The 25,756-nt window shown below is 46.9% G+C and overlaps 11 protein-coding genes across 11 annotated transcripts; 5 read left to right on the top strand and 6 right to left on the bottom strand.

The window, feature by feature from the left end:
- Nucleotides 1–46: 46 nt before the first annotated feature.
- GLAREA_02859 (putative N-6 adenine-specific DNA methyltransferase 2) lies at nt 47–1,162 on the bottom strand (the record flags this gene model as incomplete). The annotated part of the gene is made up of 6 exons (XM_008087944.1): nt 47–297; nt 352–423; nt 481–604; nt 680–796; nt 893–1,076; nt 1,137–1,162. 6 exons carry the CDS (start codon nt 1,160–1,162, stop codon nt 47–49), a joined length of 774 nt encoding a protein of 257 aa, XP_008086135.1.
- A 322-nt stretch (nt 1,163–1,484) lies between these two features.
- On the bottom strand, nt 1,485–3,004 carry GLAREA_02858 (NAD(P)-binding Rossmann-fold containing protein; the record flags this gene model as incomplete). The annotated part of the gene is made up of 8 exons (XM_008087943.1): nt 1,485–1,583; nt 1,636–2,130; nt 2,178–2,319; nt 2,373–2,464; nt 2,511–2,605; nt 2,662–2,724; nt 2,775–2,795; nt 2,866–3,004. The coding sequence occupies 8 exons, from the start codon at nt 3,002–3,004 to the stop codon at nt 1,485–1,487; spliced, it is 1,146 nt and encodes a 381-aa protein (XP_008086134.1).
- Nucleotides 3,005–3,367: 363 nt separating this feature from the next.
- GLAREA_02857 (Winged helix DNA-binding protein) lies at nt 3,368–4,554 on the top strand (the record flags this gene model as incomplete). Its single annotated transcript, XM_008087942.1, has 2 exons — nt 3,368–3,871; nt 3,916–4,554. 2 exons carry the CDS (start codon nt 3,368–3,370, stop codon nt 4,552–4,554), a joined length of 1,143 nt encoding a protein of 380 aa, XP_008086133.1.
- Nucleotides 4,555–4,887: 333 nt separating this feature from the next.
- On the bottom strand, nt 4,888–6,988 carry GLAREA_02856 (Acetamidase/Formamidase-like protein; the record flags this gene model as incomplete). The annotated part of the gene is made up of 14 exons (XM_008087941.1): nt 4,888–5,086; nt 5,138–5,156; nt 5,222–5,311; nt 5,364–5,406; nt 5,463–5,612; nt 5,683–5,723; nt 5,775–5,900; nt 5,956–6,230; nt 6,352–6,392; nt 6,446–6,467; nt 6,518–6,525; nt 6,574–6,719; nt 6,770–6,794; nt 6,845–6,988. 14 exons carry the CDS (start codon nt 6,986–6,988, stop codon nt 4,888–4,890), a joined length of 1,329 nt encoding a protein of 442 aa, XP_008086132.1.
- A 556-nt stretch (nt 6,989–7,544) lies between these two features.
- Nucleotides 7,545–8,936, bottom strand: GLAREA_02855 (uncharacterized protein; the record flags this gene model as incomplete). Its single annotated transcript, XM_008087940.1, has 5 exons — nt 7,545–8,314; nt 8,376–8,395; nt 8,443–8,615; nt 8,666–8,772; nt 8,828–8,936. The coding sequence occupies 5 exons, from the start codon at nt 8,934–8,936 to the stop codon at nt 7,545–7,547; spliced, it is 1,179 nt and encodes a 392-aa protein (XP_008086131.1).
- A 642-nt stretch (nt 8,937–9,578) lies between these two features.
- Nucleotides 9,579–11,794, top strand: GLAREA_02854 (uncharacterized protein; the record flags this gene model as incomplete). The annotated part of the gene is made up of 2 exons (XM_008087939.1): nt 9,579–9,801; nt 10,011–11,794. 2 exons carry the CDS (start codon nt 9,579–9,581, stop codon nt 11,792–11,794), a joined length of 2,007 nt encoding a protein of 668 aa, XP_008086130.1.
- Nucleotides 11,795–12,205: 411 nt separating this feature from the next.
- GLAREA_02853 (UBA-like protein) lies at nt 12,206–14,305 on the bottom strand (the record flags this gene model as incomplete). The annotated part of the gene is made up of 2 exons (XM_008087938.1): nt 12,206–13,058; nt 13,110–14,305. The coding sequence occupies 2 exons, from the start codon at nt 14,303–14,305 to the stop codon at nt 12,206–12,208; spliced, it is 2,049 nt and encodes a 682-aa protein (XP_008086129.1).
- Nucleotides 14,306–14,706: 401 nt separating this feature from the next.
- Nucleotides 14,707–15,170, top strand: GLAREA_02852 (Ribosomal protein S10; the record flags this gene model as incomplete). The annotated part of the gene is made up of 3 exons (XM_008087937.1): nt 14,707–14,751; nt 14,813–15,036; nt 15,086–15,170. 3 exons carry the CDS (start codon nt 14,707–14,709, stop codon nt 15,168–15,170), a joined length of 354 nt encoding a protein of 117 aa, XP_008086128.1.
- A 266-nt stretch (nt 15,171–15,436) lies between these two features.
- On the bottom strand, nt 15,437–17,065 carry GLAREA_02851 (uncharacterized protein; the record flags this gene model as incomplete). Its single annotated transcript, XM_008087936.1, has 1 exon — nt 15,437–17,065. The coding sequence occupies one exon, from the start codon at nt 17,063–17,065 to the stop codon at nt 15,437–15,439; it is 1,629 nt and encodes a 542-aa protein (XP_008086127.1).
- Nucleotides 17,066–18,032: 967 nt separating this feature from the next.
- Nucleotides 18,033–18,516, top strand: GLAREA_02850 (uncharacterized protein; the record flags this gene model as incomplete). Its single annotated transcript, XM_008087935.1, has 3 exons — nt 18,033–18,096; nt 18,148–18,227; nt 18,277–18,516. 3 exons carry the CDS (start codon nt 18,033–18,035, stop codon nt 18,514–18,516), a joined length of 384 nt encoding a protein of 127 aa, XP_008086126.1.
- Nucleotides 18,517–23,286: 4,770 nt separating this feature from the next.
- GLAREA_02849 (uncharacterized protein) lies at nt 23,287–24,960 on the top strand (the record flags this gene model as incomplete). Its single annotated transcript, XM_008087934.1, has 4 exons — nt 23,287–23,476; nt 23,604–23,720; nt 23,771–24,004; nt 24,203–24,960. The coding sequence occupies 4 exons, from the start codon at nt 23,287–23,289 to the stop codon at nt 24,958–24,960; spliced, it is 1,299 nt and encodes a 432-aa protein (XP_008086125.1).
- Nucleotides 24,961–25,756: the final 796 nt, after the last annotated feature.

Here is a 25,756-nt window from a genome sequence, read left to right as displayed (position 1 = left end):
ATTGTCGCAAACCATTTCGGAGAGAATTCGACAATGAGAATGATAATCATGACTCATTACTCTTCTTCTCCTCAGCTTTCCATTTCCATGCACTACATTCAAAATTGGCATAACAGAAGAACTCATTGCTCAATCCTTTGGAGTGTACTGGTAGGTAATCCGTTGTCGCTATTCCCGTTGGGCGGTAAAGCTTGTTGATTAATGTCTCCATTCGCTCCCCAGTACAGACTATAAGACGTGAATCTTGCGGAGCAGAAGTTGGCCATGACTTTGCGAGGTATCGTACCGTCATTGCCGCTATCCATTATGTTAGCTTGACCATCTAAGACAATTAGAGCAGTACACAAGTACCTTTTGTCTGGCAATCTTCACTTAAAAATGGTGGATCAATTATGAATCTATCGACTGTCTTTACCATGTTCGCTAGTTTGAGATTAGTTTTCATCGTAATTATTCCTAATCCAGGAGTAGTTCACTAACGTGGTAGTTTCAATGGGAACTTGAAGTCGTAAAACAGGAATTCATCTTTGAATACTTCGAATCGCTTATCGTACTCCAACAACCAGACCTTCGGCCGCTCAGAAAGGGGCTTGCCTTCTTTGTTCTGGGACGTAGTCATCAGTAACTCATTACTTTAGAAAGAACAGAAATGAAGATGTGACGAGAAACACAACCCTACCAAAATATTCTTAATCTGTATAAACGTGCTCGGAGCCGAAACAACCGCAATAGTAGTCTCAGCCGTCGCACCCTCAAGAAGCTGTTCCGCCAAAAGCGTAGCCGTCTCATCTGAATACTACTCCTCAAATTTCTTCATTAGCATAATCCACCTCATCTCACACATCCACCTATCTTTTGATCCTTGCGAGCAAAAGAAAAAAACGTGACGAACCCAAAACTGCGAATCCTGCCAACTCTCCCCAAAAGCATCCATGCTCAAGGTCTTGACCTCTTTCTGCCCATCGCCGTCAAAGTCATCTTCGGCGACTTTCTTCAGATCCTCGAATTTTTGGGCTAGTGCGTCGCGGTCGGAGTAGAATTCTTGGAGGGCCGAGAGGGCGTTTCCGGAGAGTGTGCTGTGTGGACGATTAGACTTTGATTATGCTCTCAGAAGTTCGGGGAACGAGTAGGGTTACATGGGTTCGTCGTCGTCGGGGGCCATTTTTGGTAGTTGTGTTGTAGTTCTGATATTTTAAGGTTGCCCACCCAGTTAGTGAAATATTTGGCGAGTCGAGAATCAGAGGGGCAATTTTTGTAATGGAATTGACAAGTGGATAATATTGACATTATGACAACCACCCTCTTTCAGCCCCAACACGAATAAGATGCCAATTCACCACTAATTGATTTAATATTCTACTCTGGGTTCAAGGATACGTATTGCTCAGGGTGGACAGCACGCAGTTTTGAAGCTTATTATTTGAAATTTCCCTCTATATACAGTTGCAACACCTATGTAAACACATGCTTCACTAAGAAACAATCTACTGGTCGTCGAGTACATGCAAGTATTTTTTTTCCTCTCTCTTTTCGCGCTCTGTCGCTGGTGGTAAATCATTGAACGACGCGCTTCTGTATCCTTGCTATATGCATGTTAATGACTGGAAATCATCTGTTTCGTAAAGATAAACGTACCAGATAATGAAAGGTCAAGCTTGCCAGCTCAGCTGGCTCAATTCCGAGGTCTGCAAAGGTCTTGGCTGATGGATCAATCTTTTGGTCAATAAATTCCCGCTCAATCTCGTCAGCAGAAGTCGTGGGCCACCAAAGTGCTTGGTTGAGAATCTTAGCAATAGGTTGCAGAACTTTCTTTGGGACATTGATATGTCGTCGCCTCTTGATTATTTCCTTGTCTACCAATTCGGCAATTTCTGCAGTCGAATAATTCGTAGGTCCGTACAGCTCATATGTTTGCTGAGCGGTGCTATCATCCTGAATCATCTTCTCCAGTGCCTTTCCAACATCAATAGCATGAACTGGGTTGAACCGTTCCTGCATGTGGTTTGAAGTCAAGAAATTCGTCACTCCAGCCAGCTTATGAAGTAGTCTATCTTCAAAGCCAAACATTGGCGCAGGTCTAACAATAGTTGTCTCTGGGAAGATATCCCGCGCGACCTTTTCACCTTGCGCCTTCTCACGTAAGCTTGTGTAAATGAGTTTGAGAGTTCATTACTTACCTTGGTGCGGAAGAACTCAGAAGGAGAGTTCAAGTCTGCGTTATGCGAAGATACGTGAATAAAGCGGTCGACGTCGTACTTGGCTACAACTTCAGCAATTCGCTCGACGCCTTCTACGTGGACATCTTCCAGAGTGAAATTTCTACAGCCAGTTCAGTGATACGCTTAAAAACTAACATCGACGTCTTCACTCACTTGGTGGGGTAATTCCTGCCGATGAGGTTGTATACAGTGTCAGAATGTCGGACACTCTCTTCCAGAGAAGGTGTATTTCTTAGATCGTATTCCTACGGTCCGTCAGCGTCCCGTTACAAGCAGCAGCAACCATAGTACCATAAATATAACTCTCCCCAGATCTCCAGTGACTTTAAGATGGCGTTTGGCCATTTCCTCCCGGAATGGGACTATGACCGTACATCCTTGCCGGGCTGTTGCGACCATATTAGTCTTTAAGTTTGCAGCCCGCCTAATTGTGCATCCGTACCAAGTCTGTTTACAATGTATCGTCCCAAGAATCCAGTTGCGCCGAAGACCGTAACAGTGTGACCTATGTTCCAGTAAATATCGCAATTCCAGAATTCGTTCGCGCCCAGTTACCTCCAAGAGACGATCTTCCACCTTGCGTTCGTATAATTGGCTATATTAAATGTCAGCAATAGCTTCGTTCAATGTTGGAGAGGTCCTGGACTTGCCTTGCCCGTTCTGGTGATGGAAATATCGCTGATATGCCTCCGTGGAATAGCATTGGCATTGGCGACGGCCCCAGTCTTCAGGCGCGCCGCAGTTCGAAGACCGTTCATAGTGGACGCTCCGCAGGACTTCTGCATTGCTGCGGGGAAAACTCAAGATCAATTGAGTGAGCTCTATGGGAATGAGGTCGTTGATGTCTAAACCGTCGTCAAACACAATGCTGGGGATTGGTTTGTTGTTAGGGCAGCGTCGTGAATCGTTTCCTTGCCCCTTGGGTCGAGCGCCAAAAAGTCTTCGGAAGCCGCTTTATCAGCAGGGCCAAAGCAGGGGTAAGCTCGGGCCACTGAATTAGCAGTCGCGGGAGCTCAAGGCTGTCAGAGCCGCGAATTGTTGCATCGAGCCTCAACACCATAACAAGCTCACATTATTTGGGCGTTCAAGAAGACTCGATTCCGACAACCTCTCGAGCTTCTGCCATCTCACGCAAACAACCACTCAATATGAACGCCGATACCATATCAGATTTCTTGGAGGGGAAGCGTGATGAAGCACCAGCGGACTCGCAACATCTGTATATGACTTTCGAGGATCTGTGGGAGCGAAAGTTATGGCATCAGTTGACAGACGCCCTGCTCGAGTTTTTCAATACCGAAGAAAGTGCACCTCAGCGACTTCAATTCTACAAAACCTTCATCCTCACATTCGCTGATAAGATCAATCAACTGAAGCTTGTCACTCTTGCTCTCGGGGCCGCATCCCAGTGTCGGGACTCACAAGAACGACTATCTTTCCTGGAGGCTGCGGCGAAGAAGGTTGACAACCCCAATAGCCAGGACGCCTTTGTTTATGCTACGGTTGCTGTCGCGACTGTGAAGTTGGAGCTTAAGGATTTGGAGGGTACAAGAAAGGATCTGGACAAATCGGAGAAGATTCTAGATGGGTTCGATTCCGTTGAAACTATCGTCCACGCCGCTTTCTACAGAGTCAACGCGGAGTACTATCAGGTTTGTCAACGCCCCGTGAGTAAGAGTCAGACTAATCGGACCAGTCCAAAGCAGATTTTGCCGCATACTATCGCAATGCGCTCCTATACCTGGCGTGTATCGACCTAAACCAGTTGACTCCCGAAGAACGAAGAAACCGTGCATACGATCTGAGCATAGCAGCTCTAATTTCGGATACAATCTACAATTTTGGAGAACTCTTGTTACACCCTATCCTCGATACCTTGACGAAAGACGATGCATGGCTTCGAGACCTTTTGTTTGCCTTCAACCGGGGGGATCTTGCTGCATATGACGTTCTGGCTGGGCACATTTCTTCAAATTCGCTGCTCTCCGAACATCGCGACGGTCTTCGACAAAAGATCTATCTAGCCGCTCTTACTGAAACCATTTTCCGAAGGCCGCCTCACGACCGAGCTATGTCGTTCCGCACAATCGCTGAGGAGACCAAGGTTAGACCTGACGAAATCGAACATTTGGTTATGAAGGCACTGAGCTTGGGACTACTGCGCGGAAGTATCGACCAAGTAGATGAGATTGCACGTATCAACTGGGTACAGCCGAAGGTACTAGATATGAGCCAGATTGACGGCATGCGGACAAGACTACAAGAATGGGACTCGAGTGTCAATCAGTTAGGTAACTGGATCGAGACAAAGGGACAGGATGTTTGGGCTGCGTAATAAGCATAGCATGGCGTTTGTGACTGCGGGGCTCGGGCGTGTATAAGTAGATCTTTATAAGAAAAGGCTAAGAATATGCCTACACCTTAACCTCGGGTTTGCTTTATCATTACTTGTTTCTCGACTTTCTCAGGTCCACTATCATCACGCTTCAACTATGCGCTCTGGGCTCCGCGCAAACTTCCATGATTTATACTATGGCCGAAGTTCTGAAAGCAATGGGTTAATGAAGCTTATGTAGAGTTTTTTCATACGCTATAGCGGTGTTGGCAGCTCGACTCTCTCCTCGATTATTCTACATACGTCGAATCTGGCCCAAACTCAGTAATTCCCTTACTTAGATTCTTCCTTAGTCTTGTACGTCAAACCCCCACCCCAGCTAATCTCACTATTCTTTCCTCCTTGCGTGACTTTGCCTTCCGTAACGCCAGTTTCAAAAGCACAACTGCCCATTTCCAACTTCTTTGCTGGCCCAGTAGGTGAGATGTCGAAGTCGAAGATGTCCATTGGAAGACCTAATGTTGTACAGGCACTAAGAGATTATCAGTGAAAGAATGAATGAAGTTCATAGAGAAAGACGAACTTTGGAATATCGACGATACCTGCGACATATAGTTAGTTTGTGTAATTCCTTTGACCTCATTACTACCAAACGCGGATAACTCACCTGCGACGTGCCCCTGGACTGGAGCGCATGATAGAAGCAGATAAACTTGATAGTCAGAGTAACCGAAGCGACGGAGGTACTCAATAACACCTATTTCTTCGGATTAGAAGAGACCTCAGGAGTGGGACATTGGGCAGCTTACGAAGAGTGGTTTGGCGATATGCTACAGTCACGTCCATGTAATGCTTGAGAACTGTGAGCCACTATGCCCAATGTAGGAATCTGGAAGTTTGATACATACCTGCTTTCCGTGCTCATCAACAGAAAAGCCTTCGAAGGTCAAATAGCGGCCAGGGCCGTAGTGTGGCTCAACTGGACCTGGGAGGTAGAGTGGAGACTTCATTCCCAAGTCGGCAATGCCATTCTTCATAACTTTAAAATTGATGGTGACCTGTCGGACAAGTGTTAGTGGCTACTCAATACTTCATCCTACAGCATGGGCTGAAAGGAAATTCTATTACCACTCCTGCCATTTCAATGGCTCCGCAAAATGAGATCTCGCCTAACATACAAAGTCAGTTCGGTCCATAGCTATCAACAGATCACAACATACCGTCACCTTGCGAGAAATGCAAGTCTCCCACACTAAACTTGGCACCTTTAACATGAACTGGGAGATAAACTTTGCTTCCCCTGGAGAGGTTCTTGATGTCACAATTACCACCATGTTCGGGTCGTCCTAGAGAATAATTAGTAGGATCTTTACAAACCCTAAGTTCTCAGTTCCTTCTTACCAGGAATCGTCCTAGCACCTTCCTTTCCCACCTTCTCTTTGAGCGCGGCGTCCGATGTTCCAGCATGAACATTCTGAGGATTTGGTGGTTGTGCCACAATACGATCGAGCTTATTGGCAGCAATGAGTTCCCCTTCACGCTTGTTCCAGGTAGCAAGAACTTCTGCCGATGGAGCACATCCTAAAATTCCAGGATGGATCAACCCTGGGAACTTGACGTGCGGGATATGGCGAGAAGTGCAGTAGATGCCTTCGAAGTCCCAAATTGCTTTGGCTCTGTATAAGTAATTAGTGGATATCTCTGAGCTTGGACAAGTAGTTCTTTCATAAGAAGGTATGAGGCTGCATTGAGGCATCGATAGGTATGTTGAAGAATACCAAGATCAATATCACTTACGCGGTTGGATATATTTCATCCAAAAATCCACCACCATTATTCTTGTCAAAAACACCTAACTCCATTAACCATCACATCCAGCATATTTCCATACATAGTTTGAATACAAACCAGAACTATTCAATTGTCAGTAAATGGATTGACCATACGAACCCAACGAACTCACAATCCCCACTGTTGAATCGTCAGCAAAAGAACGAACACTCAAATCGACGCACTTACTGGCTGTTTCTCCATTGGCTGCACATCCATAATCTCGACTAGGAGGACATCCCCAGGTTCGGCAGTCTCTATTTCAAAGGGACCAGAAAGATAATGGATCCGGGTGAGGTCAACATTCTTCATGTCATCGGCACTGTCATTGTTTCCTGCAAGAATTATCAAAATTTGCTGTGGACACAGATACCAGCATCAATACCAATTTGCCCTCCAGTCCAATCGATCTATATCTCTAGATTAGTTCTTGTATGCTTGACGTTGGAAGGTGTCTCACGCATTCAATCTTCACGGTTTCTCCATTTTTGATCGTATCCGCAAAGGGAATATCTGGATGCCATCTGTTATGTAACTTGGGTTGCTCTTCTGCTGGAGTCTCAAGCGATACTTCGCAGACCTTTCGGATCTCCGTTAAACCCATCGTGGATGCTTGAATATAATAAAGTGGCGGATTAGTGAAGATGAAGAAAGTGAGATCAAGTCAATTGGCTCTCAAAAAGAAGGGGATGATGATAAATTTAGAGAAGGGGGTTTATTAAATATCAAGCTCGATTGAACTATCTATTCGATTACATCTTCTATCTTCAAAGGTGCCCCGCAAGTTATTACGAGGCAGTAATAGTCCTACTCTTGCTGCGAAACCGCCCCCTTATCGGATAGTGCCCCACTTTCCCCGCTCGAAGGTCCATTCTGCAAACCCGGAAAGAATGAATGCGGGGTTCGATGTCTTTGCACACAGGCGTTTTTGTAGATTTACATATTCATCAGACGTGATTAGCTTATCCGAATTATTGGGTGTTGAGAAGCGATTTTGCTCCTCCAACTCATATTCCAGATGACTTAAGCTAGGGATTAAGTCTATATATCATGGATCCAACCCACTCTCCCCAGCAGGATGGGGTTATCAGCTGCCACACCAGACAGCTCATCCAGCAAATACTTATTGATAGTGGTCTGGGGAAGAGCCAAGATTGAGATCATCGCGATTTGAGCTCGGTATAAGAGGGCGGTGGTTCCGATGGTACCGCTGATGATATTGCCCCAGTCTCAGCAACCTGTTCGCTCTGGTTGCGGGACGAGTCCTTGCTGGAGTCGAGATCTGAGAGCCTCAAGTTCAGGAATTCGTGCTTATTCTTCCAGTGCTTTTGGCTAGCAGCAAAGTCCTCAATTTGAGATGGCGGGGGAGGTGGGTCGGTTATTTTTGTGATGAGATATGCCGTCGATGCTTCAGCAATACCATAAATCAAGACACCAAGGAGAGGAATCCTCTGGAATATGTAGAAACCGACTCCGAAGCCGAAAAGAATGCCTTCCCGTTCGTGGAACCAGCTCTTCTTCTCTTCTTTGGTGAAACGAATACGGGAGAAGTATGGTTCGAGTAACTCTCTCATCAGACTTCGACTCGCAAAGTAACTTTGCAGGAAGATGACTAAAAACCTCCGGGGAAGGAAAATACCTGTCCCAAATACAACAGCAGCGGGCCCCAGCCCAGCGACCGAGTTGAATGTATAGAAACTGGCCGCTGGTAAAACAAGACGCCCTACATAGGGCAGGTAAGATAGACCAAATACCACAAGTGATATCGCAGCCTTCTTGCCAAATCGCATAAGAAACATTGAAATTGCCTCTGCTGTGCTTGTAGTGTGCGTGCTTCCATCTCTGACAGCTTGTTTTCGCAGATTAGGATAGTATTCGGCTCGTAGAGTCGAAGGATTTTCGCCTTTGTGTTTCGCATAGTATGTATCGTCTACCCATGCCAAACCAGAGGGATGTTAGTAGTGGTGTAAGGTGAGATTGACTTGACTTACGAGTCCATAAACCTAAGGTACTGGTCAGCATTATAATGAGGATGTAATTTACGCAATGAGAACTTACATATTATCCAAGGTCGGAGTGACATATCTCATTAATGTCATAAGAAACAGTGGAACTTGGAGGACGTAGTTTTGCATAAAGTCCAATCCATTAATCACTTTTTCGTCCCAAGTAGCATGTTCGAAATTGACCACGAAGGACAGTACCCATAGCAACACTTTTATCCCAATTACCTGTATACAACATTAGAAGGATGATGCAGATCGAACACTGATGGACGCACAGGGATTGTGATGGCTAGACGTATGGCGATGCCAACCCCGACAGCTATTGCAGCTTGTTTATAATGATCAGAAGTGAAGAGCTTCGGATTTTGCAGTGCACGGTGAGCTGATGGTCGTGTCAGTTTGACGTCTAGATGCAGGTTCGAGTTCGAAAACAGTACCTCCAACAATGGTCAGTTGTGCCCCGCGTAAGATCGCATTTGGCTCGAAATTGGAGACTTGAAGCTTCTCTTTCAGCTTTTCTTGCGTTATTAGAGGTTTCTGGGCCATTGTGATTCAGGATACCACGATGAATGTCGCTTGAGAAGGAATTGAGACAGCTTTATTGTTGGAGGAGCAAAACGTACTGTCGAGTTGAGCGTTCAACCTGGAAGCTCGCGACAACTACGTAGTTGATTGCAGGGGTAAGAAAGCGAGGAGCTGCAGCGACGGGACCTTCGTCGACTCGCCGACGCGCCTCAAGCTCGCGTGCTGCCTCCAGCCTTTTCGAGTTTGGGTACGGAGTAGAGCTTCAACCACGCAAGGCCCATTTGTCAGGATCTCTATTCAGTATGCTGAGAATATGTCGCTGCGACAATTGAAACAGCATCTTTAGCTTCTGTCGCTCCTTAGGTAGCTTTGTTCCTGTGTCAAACGCTCCTTATGCGCCAGAGGCCCTTCCTTATTTGCATCTCGTCCTGTGTATAAGGTAACCGTCTACTGTCCCCTTGCCGTCGCCCGTGGGGTTTCCACCTTTTGTGCGAACGAGAAACGCTCAATCCACCAAACGCCAAACGCCAAACGCTTTCCATTTCATCACATCGACTATCAAAGCCTACGCGACATCGAGGTCCTGGATACACTCCTCCTATTCTGTTCGACTTTGCCTCGTAAGCGATGGTTACGCGGTAATCGCAAGTGAAAGAGCTTGCGATGGACAATCCCCGGCGGTCGTTCAGTCTTCCACCACCCAGATCCTATACATCTCCCGATCCACAAGTCGAGGTCCTGTTCAACCTACCCTCCGTTCGAATCATCGCGTTTTCAACCACGAGTCCTTCAGTTCGGCCGGAATCGAGAAGTGGAAGTCCTGCGGTGGAGGATAAGCCAGGGACATTGCCTTGGGTGTCCCGCGTCGAAAGAACCTTAGCTGTTGGTACGTATCACGATCGGTTGCTTCGTCTGTGATCTGTCAAATCTGAGCGGCCATGGGGAATTTTATGTTTATGTATTTGCAATGTTGTTCGGGAAATTTGCGCATGAAATACCTCCCCCACATGTGGATGTTTTGTCTCTTGTGCTGCCTATCACCACCTTGGCTCACTGTTTACGCTCTACTTTTATACCTGCTAAGTACGAATATAGGTCCTCTTCGAATATATAGAGCTCCAGGATCAGTTGCGTTCTTGAACTGTGCAAGTGCGCTTCGGCCGATACTCCCAAAATCGCAATCATGGTGTGTGGATCGAGAGGGCACCTTTGTGCTTCAAATACGAAGACCGGAATATTGGAGAATAGAGGTTCCAAGCAACAATGAAGAGGAAAAGGCTAGAGTTACGGAACTTAAATCGGTGCTTTCTCAGGTGTTGCTGTTTGAGAAAACCCCTTGCCCATTCAAAAGAGATTTTGTGGTTGAATTGCCAGAAGCTCCTAAGACGCCAGTGACGAGAAGGCCATGGAGACCAGTTCAAGGCCCGCAGCTGTTCTCCTCGCCATCATATGGGAACAAATCTATAAATGACGACGACTCTAGGTCATCTAGAGCTTCATCACCCCGTGCCCAGTCGCCAGCAGCGACGCCGCAACGAACACAGCAAAGTCCCCAAAGACCACCTACTCCTATGCGCTCCCCTTCGAAGTCTTCAGTTGTCTCAGCGGATGTTAAAGTGCCCCAGAAGCAGGCACCCAAACCCGACAACCTTTCGCCGCCCCATTCACCTTTGGCAACCCCTCCAGCTAATCCACCCGTGCCCAGCACCCCTCTGCGCCAGACGTCGATGAATACCTCGCCGCCATGCACTCCAGATAAGTCTCGTGTTTCTGCGTTATCGTCCGCCACACCACGAGCTACTGGCGCCGAGTCGTTGACTGCTGTGGCAGAAGAAGAAGATGGGGGCTCCACAAGGAATGATAGACCACGCAATGTACACATTGAATCTGACGACAGTGGTTTCACGAGCGAGACTACGGAAGATTCAAATGACACTCCAACCGGTATTTCCCAGCCTGAATTCGAACCCCATCAAGCAGAAACAGAAAGCTGCGAAAAGCCGCAAGCCATGCGAAACACTGCCAGGTCTACAACAGCACCACCTATTCTCTCTCTTATTACTAGCCCACCTTCGAAGCAGCGGAGTAAATCACCTCCTCGGGATTCTGCTCTTTCGGAAGAAAGCTCGAGTCAATCATCAACCGTAGGGTCGTTTCACTCACTCCACTCATGGCACTCACCACTAGACCCGACCTCACCAGGATCGCCGCAGTCCTCATCTGAGAGCCCTAGTTATCCTTATCCCCACGACAACATCGTTCTGCCTAAGCGTAGCAACAACCATAAAAATCCCGACTTTGTTGTAGAAACCCCTGGGGCTTGGAAAAGCCCCCCGGCAAGTGATGACGGTGATTCAAGCTCAATGTGCCAGTCACCCCAACCCAAAACGCCTGTTCTCGATGGCTCCAATTTCTCACCCCACGATGATCAGATCGGAACTGCTTCACCAACAGTCGTCGAAACGACCATACGACATCGCGCAACCACCAGCAGTAACTCCCGCCGTCGAGAACTTTCTCCATTGCCAGCGGCGGTGAACTTGTTTTCTCCCCCACCCGCCAGACGATCCAGGCGACTCCAAACTACACGGCACTTGCCGACTGCTATCATTCAGAAAACTTGCGAAATCTTGCTTAGTCCACCAAGCCATCTATTTACTTTGATGATAAGTGTTGCTTCTAAGATCGCAGCAGGAGAGTGGAGAGGCTTCTTATTTTCGGGATATGGGGAAGAGGTGCACTGGGACTTCGAAGATGAATATGGACGAAGTCCTTATAGCCCAGAAGATGACTATGGGGTTACCCTCCCTCGCTCCAGCCTCCCTCGGAAACCTAAATCGAATGCCAGCGATGCTGGCGGAAGTTGGGAAGTCGACTGACAACTAGCGCTAGTCGTGTGTTGTACTATATTTACTAACGGTATATTTTTCAGTGTATGATTTAACATGAAGTGTTGTATTTATAATGAGCATTTGGGTATGGGTATTGTCATTTTCGGTGTTTGTTTTTGGAAAACGATGGTAGCATGGAGGCGTCCGGTATATTTGCATAGAATGGAATTGGTACATGTTATAAAACCTAAGTGACATACCACATGTCAGCTGGCTAATATCTATCTATTGTTAGAGTAGTAGTCCGCTATGGTCCTTAGGAATATCACATCACATTCGCTCTAAGTATGTTTTGGATAGCCATCCTTATGTATCAGCCATCTTGAGATTTAGCAAAGGTATGGCTTTTGCACTTTGTCTGCTGAGTGGCATTCGCTGCTGCAATGTTGACGCCACTAATCAACCCGGAAATCCACCCCTGGCCATCTTTTTCGCTCTCTGGTCTCTGCGATTATGATTCGCCCTTGACCCTTTATTAGCCTCCTTTCCTCGTCTCGCAGCCTCCGTTTCTCGCTCTCCTGTTGGTCCAGCTACGTTGCCTCTTCCCCTTCCTCGTCCGCCACCTCTTCCACCCCTCAACAATCTCCCGCCACGACCTCTGGCATTCACATCAACATCCGAGTCCTCGGTTCCGCTGCCACCTGGAGCAGCTTTCCAAGAGCTCGCTTTAAGCTCCCGTTGCTCTCCTCCGAAGGACGAGAATTTGCTCTCAAGTCTACGCATTTGACGAGGGTCTCGAGAGAGCATTAGTGCCCAGCCTTCAATAGATTCATCTGTCATTCCTGTTTCTTCTTTCAGTCTCGTCCTTGGAGCGCCACGCCTTGTCGCGGAATCTCTCGCAAATACGCCTTGATTCGTTTTATAAGCACGGAATAACACTTCATCTTGTCCATCCTTAACGTCGATAATACTTTCTTGTGGGTCATTTCCTGGAATAGCCGAGTCGACAGTCCCACCAACATCTTCAACATCGTAGGAATCATCCCTTTCATCGTCATCTGAGTCAAAAGTAGCTAATGCTGCTAGAATTGCGGCCTTGTTTGGAGCTTGAGACTTGTCTTCTAGGACATCATCGGCTGTGATTGTAGGGTTACGACGGCCAAAGTGCAGCTTTGAAGTGTCCATTGCTAGATTGTCAAGTTCATCGTCATCGAAGACGTTACGCCGATTAGGTATAAAGCTGGGTGGAGGAGCAGTACGATGAGGTTCCATATTCGGTACTAGGTCTCTAGATGGCTGCGAGGTGGGTTCACTGTCGCTGTTAGAATCTTCATGATAAAACTTAGCGGTAGGGAACACTTACAGCTCTTCTGAATGATCGCTTATTTTGAGATGTGGAGGGATGGAATCCTCGAGCAAATGAGATATCACCTCTTCCACGTTCTCTTTATACTCATCCAGTAACTTCATAACAAACCCAGATCCCAAGTCTGGGAAGAGATCTTGTATTTGAGATATCAAACTCATTCGATGCACATGAATCTGTCCATTCGAACTCCCAGCTAGATCATCATCACTCGTCCCCTTCGCTCTCGATTTCCCTTTGTCAATGCGCCGTTTTAGCCGTCTAGGCGGTTTGTGATTCGCTCCAGCTTTCTTGAAATTCTCCAAAGAAAGGAGAACAGAGTTGGCTCTTCCGGGACCGACTTCACTCGCTGCTATTCTTTCTCGAACCAATTTCAAGATTGGAGTAATAGTAACTAACTCAGCGACCAGGGAATCATTGACATTAGTTGGTCCTTCTTTGTGGGCTTTAGCAGCAGCGTCCAGCGAATAGAGTTGATCAATCAAGGTCGTCAACCTTGGCTTAGGATCTTCTGTAAGTCCAATCAGACACAAGTATGTCGTGGAAATGATAGTCTTCCGCAAAGGGGGGTTCATAATCTTATAGCAGCTGATAAGAGAGTCAAGGAAGTCGCTTCCAGCCATGAAAAATGCACAGGCGTCAGGTGAAGCATGTAAGAGATGGTTCAATTTCTTGAGCTGTATCTCCACTATTTTGAGATCCCCTCTGAGCCCAGCGTCGAGTTCCTTGATGAGCCGGTTCCTAAGGACATTCAGGCCCGTCTCGAGAAGCCCAGTATGCTTTTTGAAACCCAGATGTAGAGTTTTTCCTCCTTGTCGACGGCCATAGACTTTGCTGAGGTCTGCAAGAAATTCCCACTCGACGAGTAGCTCGGGTGGAGATACTACATCTAGTAGTTTGTATGACAAGAGAAAGCTTTGTTTTCGAAGCAGTTGGGATTTTGAGCCATCAGAGAAATTCGATGCATCACTACTTGAAGCTGTCTCAGACATGTAAGATGCGAGGAAGATGGACAGAGATTCATCTTTGACAGAGAATCGATTGAAATCCGAGATAGAATACAGTAGATGTGCTCCAGCGATACTAACCCATGCGTCCAGACAGCCTTCCCATTCTTGCGGTCCAAGATGTTTCCTCCATGCAGTTTCTGGATAGGGGGCCAATGGCGGAAGTGGTGAGGCTTTGGGAGCCATAAGGATGATGTCCTTGAATCGAGGGTCAGGAGGTCGGTATGGAGTAGACTGAAAAGCGTCCTTTGTTACTAATGTTGTAAATGATCCGTTTATAAATACATCTCAGAACCGGCTGTAATCCACGACTTCAACCTATATAGAATCAGATCTTGCGATTCACGCCGTTCTGTATGGATGTACTCAATATCTATGAGTGATGACGGCTGAATAACGAGGCTCGACGCTGTAGCCGCACCCACCTCGCTTAGTCCCGACGCCAAGAGTTCATCCCACATCTTAAATTCTAAAATATCGGGACGACCTTTTCTCCTTAGAACCGTCTAACAACCAACGTCAACGGTCCCTTCATCACTTTGCCGCATCAAACGATCGAGTCGTGAAGGATTATCAATCAAGTCAAGATGTCATACAACAAACCAGAAAAGGGAGAATTCGGAGAGGGCCCAGTAAGAAATCCCGTTGCAGAAAATAATTATTTGACGGTCCTGAGCTAACTTGCACTTCCAGAAAACCCACAAGATCCGTATCACCCTCACCTCCCGAAAGGTCGCATCCCTCGAGAAGGTCTGCCAGGAGCTCATCGAGCGTGCTAAGTCCAAGGACCTCCGTGTCAAGGGCCCTGTCCGTCTCCCAACCAAGACTCTCAAGATCACCACCAGAAAGACTCCTTGTGGTGAAGGTTCCAAGACCTGGGATACTTTCGAGATGAGAATCCACAAGCGCCTTATCGAGTAAGCTTAGCAACCTACGTTTGAAATATCTTTAGCTAATTTATCCCAGTCTTAACGCTCCTACCGAAGTTGTCAAGCAGATTATCATCAACATCGAGGCTGGTGTCGAGGTGGAGGTTACCATTGCTGCTTAAATGCAACGAATGGATATCTTTGGCGGAATCTAGTTGTTTAATACAACGAATACACTCACACTCATGTGTCAACGGATGCAGTGACACAGAATATGTTATTTACGCTGAATTGTGAATTATGTTGACGCTTCGCCTCCTAGATGCGCGCTTTGGACGCCTTGAATAATCCACATCCGACCTCCCTTAACTCTTGAAGCTAATCTTCCATATACAAACAAAAAACGTCTTCTCATATGCAACTGAAGACCAGGTGGAAACACTTGTGCTCACGCTGGACAAGTGCGAGGAGATATAGAACGCTCCACTTCTCGGTTCTCAGTCATCGAGTCGGCGCAATCGTTTTCGGCAGCCACAAATGAAAAGCTTCCCCGAAATGCTACCAGTGAGCGTCGCCTGGACCGTAGTGATGCCACTCGTTGCCACCCCTGTTTTCGTTTTGACAACGAACTACGCACTTTTGAAAGCACGTCCTTGTCGTCCGTAGTTTTATCAGACAATTGATGCTCAAGTGGCGAACTTGACGAAACTAGAGCATCCGAACGGCCGCGATGCTCATGCGATGTCAAAGTCGTTTGCTGCTCAAGTTGCTGGGCACCTTGTTGAGCGTTGCTGGAGACATCAACCTCGTAGGTTCTAACAATAATCTCCCGCTCAGCAGGAGCTTGAACACCGAGGGACTTCACTGAGTTTGATGTCGCTGAGGTCTTGGGCTGTCTCGAAAGCGGAACTATCCTTCTCATAAGTGCTCGGCAGCATTCTCTAGTTCTCTTTGTGAGTCGATTCAATGACGTCTCGCCTTCTCGGAGGGCGCTGTGATCTTTGTCGATCTGCCTAGGTACACGTTGAGTCTCACGCTCCTTAATCGAGTCTGTTACCGGTATAAAGTCAACACCTTCGATCCCTCTCTCGGATGCTAAAGTATGCGCTTCCTGTTGATCTCCGTCAGGAACTCGAACTTGGTTGTGAGGATTCACTAGGGGTCGCTCGGGGACCTGAAGATGGCCAACTTTCACGTGTCCGTTTTCTGCTCGAGGCTCTTTGGGTTTTGGGAACTCAAGCGACTGTGTTTCATCGATAGACAGCAGCCTTGAAGGAATATCGAGTTTCCCGTCTCGCACTTGACCTCCACTACCGAAATAATCACTTTCCACAGTGACTCTTCCTTGGGCGTCTGGACTGGGAGACACCACTCTGATTTCAGGTGTCTGAGGACATAATACAGTCGAGCGATTGTGGTTCACGAATAGAGGATCACAATAGGCTAGACTGTCAGGAACACGAACTTGCATAACTGTTAGGTCTTCAACGAGGAATGCTAGTTCATGTAAGCTGAACCCTGGTAGTACGAATATATTTATGGTCGGTTTTTCCAAGCTCTGTTTGACAGGCTTAAGGTAGAGCGTCCAGTTGTTGTGGTCAACGTTGTCGCAAGACTCCAAATTGTGCTGTTCATCCAAGGACTCACTCTTCATTGAAGGTGACTTGCTGAGCAGGTGTTTGCGTGAGAGAGAAAAGTATGAAGATGCTGTAGACCACGAATTACCCCTAAAGTTGGATCTTTCTCTCTCCTGAAGCCGATTTGTTAAGCGAGCCAGTGTTCTGCGACGCAGGAGAGACAATGGGCCACTCATAGAATTCCATATTCTGTTCAGTCTCCATGTTGATACTGCCGCAATCCTTGCCATTGCTTGTCGTCGGTTTTGTGCAGCTTGGAAGCGGCGTATTACCGAGTGCTCTGATATAGAGCTTGAACTGGTCGAGACTGGAGAAAGAGGTTGGAAATTTCTGAAAGGATCGGGTCCATCAACTATCAGCGTGCGATGCTGATGCGGATCATCACTGTATGGACAGTGTGTCTTTTCACAGGGGCGGTACTCGAAATGGGGTGGGGACATGTTGGCGGTGCCAATAGATTCAGCTTGCCGCGGGCTGATGTACTGTAAGACTTTATAAGTTAGTTAATGCGTAAAATAATAGCTCTATTCAGTGAAGCCGACCTGAATTCTTCAGAGAAGAAATGGACTTTTTCGAAGAAGCGAATTGGCTAGGATAAGAGAAAGATCGAAATTGAATGGCAAAATCCAAAGAAATCCATAAACATGATGACCTGATGAGCGAGGGTTTATCGATATAAAATTGTAGGAGCGAGAGTCAATTAGAATACATGGTGGGGTGTGATTTCAAGAGTAGTCCTGCAAATTACATCTGTGAGAATTGCAGCTCGAACACTCTGTTGTGTGAGATGTTCGCGTTCTATGTGAGGAAGGCGCGAGTGTGGGTTTTGGATTTGCTCTCAACCCAGACGGGAAGATCAGCAAATCATCCTACCATGAATTGGTGTTCTGGATGATAAATTTAGAGAGCAAGCTTGCTTGGAATAGGGCAAGGTGTCTTTGTGTTTCATTAGATATGTCCTAAATTTCAGTCACTCTAAGGTTGTTAGCTTACTCCATTGAGTCCATTCTCAAAATTCATTTCAATCAATGCAAGTGGGGTTGATATATATCTTCCGGATTTAAACCCCGTTCTATAGTTAATTTGCAATAAAAAGGGTTTCTGGATCAAGAATACTAGATATATTCTACTATTACCAAGGAGTTGATGAATTCCAGCATCGACGGATGTGTCCTCAAAATCCATGGCATTTTATGACTTGCCCGCCTACTTTCTTGACTGAGTGTATGTACGCGAGAGTAACAATGTGCATAATGATAGGATTTCGACAATATTTACTTTTTAGATTGGCCGAGTTCGAAAAAATTTCAAGCATAAAAACTTGACGTTCACGTGACAAATGTGAAATATTGAAGCTTTTCCGCTTGAGATTCATGCTCTTCGCCTTCATCACAAAAAGCCGTGAGTATGGCAGACGCCAAAAGAGAATCAAAGCCCAAACGGCGTAAGAAGAATAAGTCCAGAACCCATGGTAAGTTGCAGATCGAGTATGTTGAGGGGTACTTTACTAATTTTCACAAAGTCAACTCGGACTCCGATAGTGAGTATGAGATCGAAAAACCAACATCCGCACCAGCAACGACATCAGAACCCACAGAACCTGTAATGTCATTCCTCGTGATCACATATACTTATACTTACATCCATCCAGATCTCCAAACCATCTCCATCGCTGAAATCTTCTGAAAACGCAGAGGTTTCAGCCGCATTCACAAAATTCTACATGCAACGCGCGACCGTGGAATTCGCTGAAGATCTTGATGCTGTAAGGAATGCTGGGGATTTCACTGGTGATGCGCTGGAGATCCTGGTTCATGCTTTGCAGCAGGGCACGAATGGCTTCTCGGAGGCTGAGAAGAGGAGAGTGGTTGGCGGCGAGGCGAGGAAATGATAGGGCTTAGAGGGTGTGAAATTTTGAGGTCTTGAGATTTGTTCGCGGGTTAGTTGCTGAAGGAGCTCGACGGACGAGCATTAAACTGTAAGAGAATGGTATCCGTACAAAGATGCAGTCTATTTCTACAGAAAAGCGGAACACATGTTGATTGTCAACCTAAACCCATGAGTATTACATCTCGAAGCTGGGTCTGAAATATTAGTAAATCGATTACTGCCAGATGAAACTAGCTGCCGGGCCCTACCCTACGGATATGATTTCTATGACCACTGGAACAAGCCTTTTCCGAATGATAAAAACAATCATAGCAAACTTCACCTGGACAACGGAACAATCTCGGAGCTTGGTGTTTAGCTTTATAACTTTGAATAAGCTATGATTAGTCATACCAACCTCAAATCGGTCGCGATGCCAGAGTGGTTAATGGGTAAGACTTGAATGCGTCTGCATCAGATATCTTATGGTTTCGGCCTCGTAGGTTCAAATCCTGCTCGCGACGATTTTTTTGTCCTGATTACGGTTGCCTTAGTGCGATTCTTTTGCCAAATGATACGTCCATTGGCAGCTTCAATGTTTATCGAAAGAAACATTCAAGATTGGAATGCTAAGGGTGACATGTTGTTGTCGCTTCAACTATTATCTCGGTGTATATTCATATCACGCACCTACAACACTTGATCAATGATCCAAGTTGTATTGTTATGATTGTTTCCCGATATGATTTTGACTTTAGAAGATTGGCATAAGGGTTTGTGGTAGGTTTTTATGCTACCATATTGCGAAATTGGTAATCCTACATACGGGATATATAATAGCTATTGTTCGATGCTGACTTTTGTCCAGCTCTTGATACGCGAATGTGCTGTATGTCTCAACTTGTTTCCAAGTGCTTGTAGACGTCCCATGGGCATTATTTTCTGGATGATAATTGCGTATATTAACGATCTCAAGATTTGTTCAACCGCGTACGAGTATAATTTAACCGTTACGACATCGCTCTTGGACTTTATATCGCATGTGTGTGAAGCAGTTAGCACAGGGAAGCTGTATATTACACTGAACCGTAAAGAGAGCGAGTCATCGCGGATCAGATGTGGGTAGGTGTCAAGCTTGAAAAATATCAAAATAGGGAGCCACCGTCTTGTACTGTACAATACAAGCGACTATTGACAAGTAAGCCTTCGTAGAAAAGCAGGCATGAGGCTCTAGCGAGAAGTGTTTTTGACTCGTATGGCTCTATTGACATGACTATTTACTTTGAAGCCAGATCTGGAATTCTTTCGGGACCAACTCACTAACGATAATTGAGATAGATCTGCCAGTTGATGGTCCCGAGGTGCGGGGAAAACATATTGTGAAAGATTGGCGGTAACAGTATCGACGAATAGCTTTCTACGGAATGGGACCGATGCCTTTATTGGATGACCGAGTATAACCGCAGGTCGTCACCACCGCAAAGATTAAGATGATTCTATTTGTAGCATCGACACATCAAGATCATCCTATCGGTCCTGGAATTTAAGCTCGCGTCATATCCAGGCTCTTCTGATTGATGGTGGGGTGTTGCAGAACGTTGACTGGATGATTCGGTAAGTAAGCTGTATGTAAGCTGCAGGAGAGATATGCGGAACCAAATGCCACGTTGGGGTGTGTCAATCGCTAGACACTTCTCTCAAAAGCACCCTTAAACATATTTGAATCCGCGCAATCCTACAACGACTTTTAAAGTATTGCATAGCGATTACTTGGAAATCGCTATTCCTCTCGTCCTGGAAGCGAGATGCGGACAACCGTGACACTTCCTGCAGATGGCACGTGAGAGCCTATATGCATAGATGCCCAGGCTGACTCGCAACCTCCAAAGACATGATTTGGCCGAGGAGGATGTGATAGGAAGGGAATGAAACATATTGGGAGTTGTACGGAGTACTAAGTCTCAGTTCCGACAAATTGACATGATGGACCAAGCTGAGCCTGCCCAACTGATCCAATGAGGTTCCCCTGAGAACGTGCCCAAAGCCTTGGAAACACTGTCAGTACTGTACCTCCGAGTCCATGGTAGTGATGAAATTTTGATAGCCCGTTGAGAATAGCAGCCTAGATGAGTAGGGGATAGTAATCTGATGAGAAGAAGTTCTGCTGCCGAGCGCGCTTGAGAACCTTAAAGCGTTAGCAAAAGACCGTTGTTAGAAATAGACTGGAGGAAGCTCTGCGATTAATCAATCCTACTTAAGCTGATCAAGAGCACGCGGCTAAGATTTTCATACTCGAAACAAGACCAGTAAAGTGCCGGTTAGAGGGCTGGGTATTTTCACGCTCTGTACGACAGGCTGCAGAGTCTGTCGACACCAAAACGAAAATTGACGGGATTTGACATCAATGACGGAGTTAAGCCTGCAAAAGCGTGTTGCCCAACCTCGACGTTGTGGTGTGGCGGCTGCACGACTTGACCATTTTGGCACTCATACTGCATGTTGTCGACGGAGCGCCGTAAATTCATGATCCATCCAGCAACCTCAGAGTGCCTCCGGCTGGTGGGGTGCATGTGCGGCCGGTTCGTTTCTCTCAGATTCCCACGAGTACACAGAGTGCCATGTGCCGGAGCAATAGTAGATGTTGTAGCGTGAGAAAGTGCAACGTACAAGGCACCGTTGCTCGTTGAACCACCTTGTAACTTGTCTAGACGGCGGGCTGAGGTGATTGATGAACGCTTCCTCTGGAAGAAAAAGGAGTGAGGGGAGCTCAACTTCATGCCCATCCAACCGCAGGATTCTCGCAAAGCACTTGAGCCGAATAGCCAACCGAACGGTAACGCATCATATGGACGGAAAAAGAGAGCCGTTGTGGTGTACAGTGATTGATCCTATTTCTGGATCTGGTGTTTCCCGTTGGAAATGAGAAAGTCGTAACAAGATGTGAGAGGAAGTCACAGCTACTTGGAATGGAAGAATACGGAATGATACTCGTAAGCCGGCGGTACTGATAGCTATCCATTGTAGGAGTGGCTATAGTCAGATAAAGTCCGATCGGCGACGGTTTCGTGGCTGATAACGAATAACGGGTGGCCGCTGGAGAGACGTCTCGGAGTGTGACTAGCCGTCGCTGAGAGACTGGGAGTATTTACTCTTGATGTGCATTTTTGGATGAAGGTGTGTATAGCCATAGGAGAAATTTTGACACTTGATAGATAGCTTTTGCGATCTATACACACAAGCGTGAAAACGACGAAGACTAGAGATGCGAACAAGGGTCCTGGAAGTCAATAATGGCTCAGGTAATCAATCATAGCTCAAGTAGGTTGAAGCAACGGACCAACCAAGACGGGTCTCGGCTAGCCTGTTCATCTCGGTCACCCAAGATTCAACAATTATTGAGATTCGAACTCCAGGAGTCCAGGATGCGGCCGGTTGCTTCAACGCTCGAGCTTCCGCTTGCCGTGCAGCGCGCACTGGGATATCCATAATTATACATACGCAGAACATGTACCTGCGGTGCGTGGGAGCGGGAGATAGTCGTGTGTGCAGGTGTCTGTTGACTTGGCTTGAGGGTGTAGTGAGTCGTGAATCTGTGACTTGTATGTGTACGAGTACGAAGACAGAATTGTATTGACATACAATTTTGTCGATATAAATTTAACTATAATCGCTCAAACAGATTAAGATTATATATCAAGTCCCACCGCGGATAGATACCACTACCTGCCAAATCTATACGGACGTGACTTGCATGACCCCTTTTCGCCTTTCTTGACCCCCACCTCTTTTCTTCCACACGTCGACCATGATCGCTGGTAATTTCTAATCTTTTGACCTATTCTCATCAAATAATGTCTTGTACTTGCCGGGAAAAAGCTCACCACTTTTGACACCTCTAGACTTTACTCTTTATCCTTCCCTCTGTATCCTTCCCTCCACCATAGTTATCATCTTCGATTCTGCACTTCTGCCTCTCAGCAAATTACTAGTCCAACCCCCGGCCCTCCTCGACTCGACTAGCAAAATTGAATCCCCCCGGTCAACACCTGTTCAACATCGACAATCTACGGCGACCCTCACCAATCCCCGACCACACCCACACAAATGTCCCAATGGCCCGCCTTTTCTGTTCCTTCCGCCAATCACCCCCTCGACCGAGTACTACGCTAGTACAGCTACAGTACCCACGACCCGAATGGACCATCTCATCGTCCTTCCACTGGCAGAACTTGAATGTGCCATCTCCCATCTCCCATCTCCCACCTCCCCCCCATCCCTCCTCCTCCCACTCCTCACCCCGAACTAAAACCACTTCGCTGTCGCTCCTCTCTTTTCCGACATCTTCTTTGCTCTGCCCCCCCAGTTTGATCCCATTGATCCTCCGCTGCAGCTCTAGACATCGCGTCGTCGTTGCGAATTGAACTCTGCTTCTTCCTTTCTGTGTCGCATCCCCGTTTTCTCGCTGCATTTTCGTTCGGTAAGTGAGACACGACTTCCCTACATCGACCCCCAATCCCGCTGCTCTCGCCGTGTCCAGATTTTCCTCCTCGGCTACGTAGTTTTTTTTTCTACGCGCGCAAATCTTAAAAAACATCCCAAGCCACTACTACTGCACTGGTGGCAGTCACCTCCCGCATACTATGAGATCGGGATAGAACTCTAACATCCTTCCTTCTAGATTCGACAACGTTCCCCTTTTGCGACCTCGTCGCTTTATACGTTCCTTACCCTACCTCACCATCACTCGATCGACACTGCAGGCCTCAGTTCTCGAAGCAGCTAGATATCAAATATGTCTTACTACGATAACCAGCAATGGCCAGCCACCAGCCAGCCTGCTTGGGAACAGCAGACTCCGCCAGCAAGATCCGGTATGAAATATCCAAAATTTGAAGGTGAGGATGTGCCAATTGACGGTGTTGCAGGTGCCAGCTCAGCAGTTCCTCGCGAGGACTCGACCGCTTTTAGCACACAACTAGAGGGTACGTTGAGAAAATTAAGAGATAGGGGATATGTGACATTCCTTGGGCCAAATTTTGTCTCAAGGTGGTGTCGGCAGCCACGTGCTCTGCGACCTTCTAGAACGATTCAACTAACGACAAAATGCAGAGGTTGATCGTGCGATTGATAATCTTGTCAAGAGTGGAAAGATGTTTGGCATGTCTGGCCGTCGGGAGTCCTTGCCAATGTCTGGTGCTGGGAGAAGCAACTTTCCCGACCAGTTCGGTATGTATTTTTATTCCATGAACCGATCTCAGCAGCTTACAATTTGATAGATCCCCGTATGGGTGGAGGCCCTCCTAGACACCACTCGGTCAGCGAATTCGGCGGTAATGATGCGCGAGCATTCTCCCCAGGAGCGAATCTACAAAATTTTTACGCCAGTCAACGTCACCAACCATCGCGTGGCGCAAATGAGGCCGAACAAGTGATGCAGGCAAAGCGAAGGATGGCAGCCCAGCGCGAGAGAGAGCTGCGAAACTATCACCAAGAACAACAGTACAATCGAAGTAGGCCACCCTCTTCTGTATCACAATAACACCTGTCATGTCAATATTTTGTACCCAGCGGTTCACATACCTTCATTACCCTGTTATAAATATTTTTCTCCTCTTGCCTTCGATGCCCTTGTGTGATTTCTCATCTTCCCTGCCTATCATATACCATCCGTTCTACACATTACATCTGCACTTACTGACTAGAATAAGGCGTTGTAGCTGAAGTGTCATCTTTTGGAGGCAAACCTGACCGTACCATGAGTCCAGGCAGTGGAATGAGCGAGGAAGAACGCCGAGAGTTAATCGCCCGCCAGCGCAACGCATTGTATGGTGAAGGTCCAGCTTTTTCCGAAAATGGAGCCGATGAGAACGGAACACCTCGTCCAGGAACTCAGGGTACCGGAAGACAATCGGCTACTGGAATTCGTGGCCATTCACCCCTAGCATTTGACCACTTCAATAATGCTCAAGGTAGCCAAGCTGAAAGCACAAGTCAACAAGCAATCGCTGAGCCTCAGTCTGCTACCAGTCAAGCACCAGGGCAAACACGATCTCGTGCTAACAGCAATTCGTCGCCGGCATCCAACCCAACCAGTAGCTTTAGCTTGTTCGAGTCCGCTGCTCAGCAATCTAGCCGAACATCTACATCTTCGCCCGGGGGGTCTCCTCCTCGGCAAGGAAAGGCACCGACAGGCTCTGGCGTCGCTCCAATTGGCACTCGTCCAGCACAAGCACAGAACCCTGCATTGAACAAACGCTCTACTACTCCTCTTCCATCTCCACTGAGTTATGGATTCGCGGCCAACGATGAGAGTAAGGTAGCTGGCGAAAAGAATGAACGTACACCATCTGCAGGATCCAACGCAAATGGTCAACAAAATCAACAAGATCACGGTTTGGGATGGGGTAGCAAAAGCGGCGTGTGGGGTGGTAAATCTCTTGGTGTGCAAGCCTCCGTTTGGGGATAAAATATCAAAGAATGCGGATTTGAATATAGGGGATGGTGTTTGGCTTTTTCGGTTTGGGAAGGAAGACGGGGCAATCTGGCGCGGCGAGGCAATATCGCGATCATGGCCAAAGGAATCGTTGCCAATACTCTTTCTCGCCTTGTTTGCTTCGACCTACCCGCGGATCAGGCTTGATGACTGGGTATTTTTCGGGGTCTGGGCTGAGTTTTTTTCGTGGTGTTTCAGTTGCATTGGTGGAGTGACGGGATCTTTTTGCTGGATATCCACTCTCTGCTTTACTTTGCCTCTCTGGGTCGTCACAACTTTTTGCGCGGGTCAAATTGGTGTTGTCTGCTTTCACAATCACTCGGGGATTTCGCGCTTCGAGGATGGAATGGACACAAAAATTCAAAAAAGTTATAATGTGGAAGCAGCCAGGTGGGAAGTGGGATAGCATTTGTACGGCAGGCGTGTGCTTTGATTTCTTTATTTCCTGGCATTGCGTATGGTCTGGGGAATGGGTCTGGAAATGGTGGGAAATTGGGAGTGTTCATGGATCGCCGTTTCTTTACTTTTTCCTTTTTGGGGTTCTGGCTTTTGTTTGTACAGGGAGGTCTGAGGGGTGTTGCTCATTCGGCATGTTTGTATGGAATCTGGAATTGCGAATTTGAAATTGGGATGGAGATGTAATTAGGAGCGTGTGCACAGTAAACTTACTGGATGCGAGGTACTTATAGTAATGGCTGCCGGGGGGAGAATGGGAAACTGTACAGGGTGTTGATTTGTAACTTTGATAATTGCCTATCTTGTGTTCTCT

Source organism: Glarea lozoyensis, assembly GCF_000409485.1.
Source record: "Glarea lozoyensis ATCC 20868 chromosome Unknown GLAREA6, whole genome shotgun sequence".
Lineage (NCBI taxonomy): Eukaryota > Fungi > Ascomycota > Leotiomycetes > Helotiales > Helotiaceae > Glarea > Glarea lozoyensis.
This window is presented reverse-complemented; position numbering and strand designations above follow the sequence as displayed.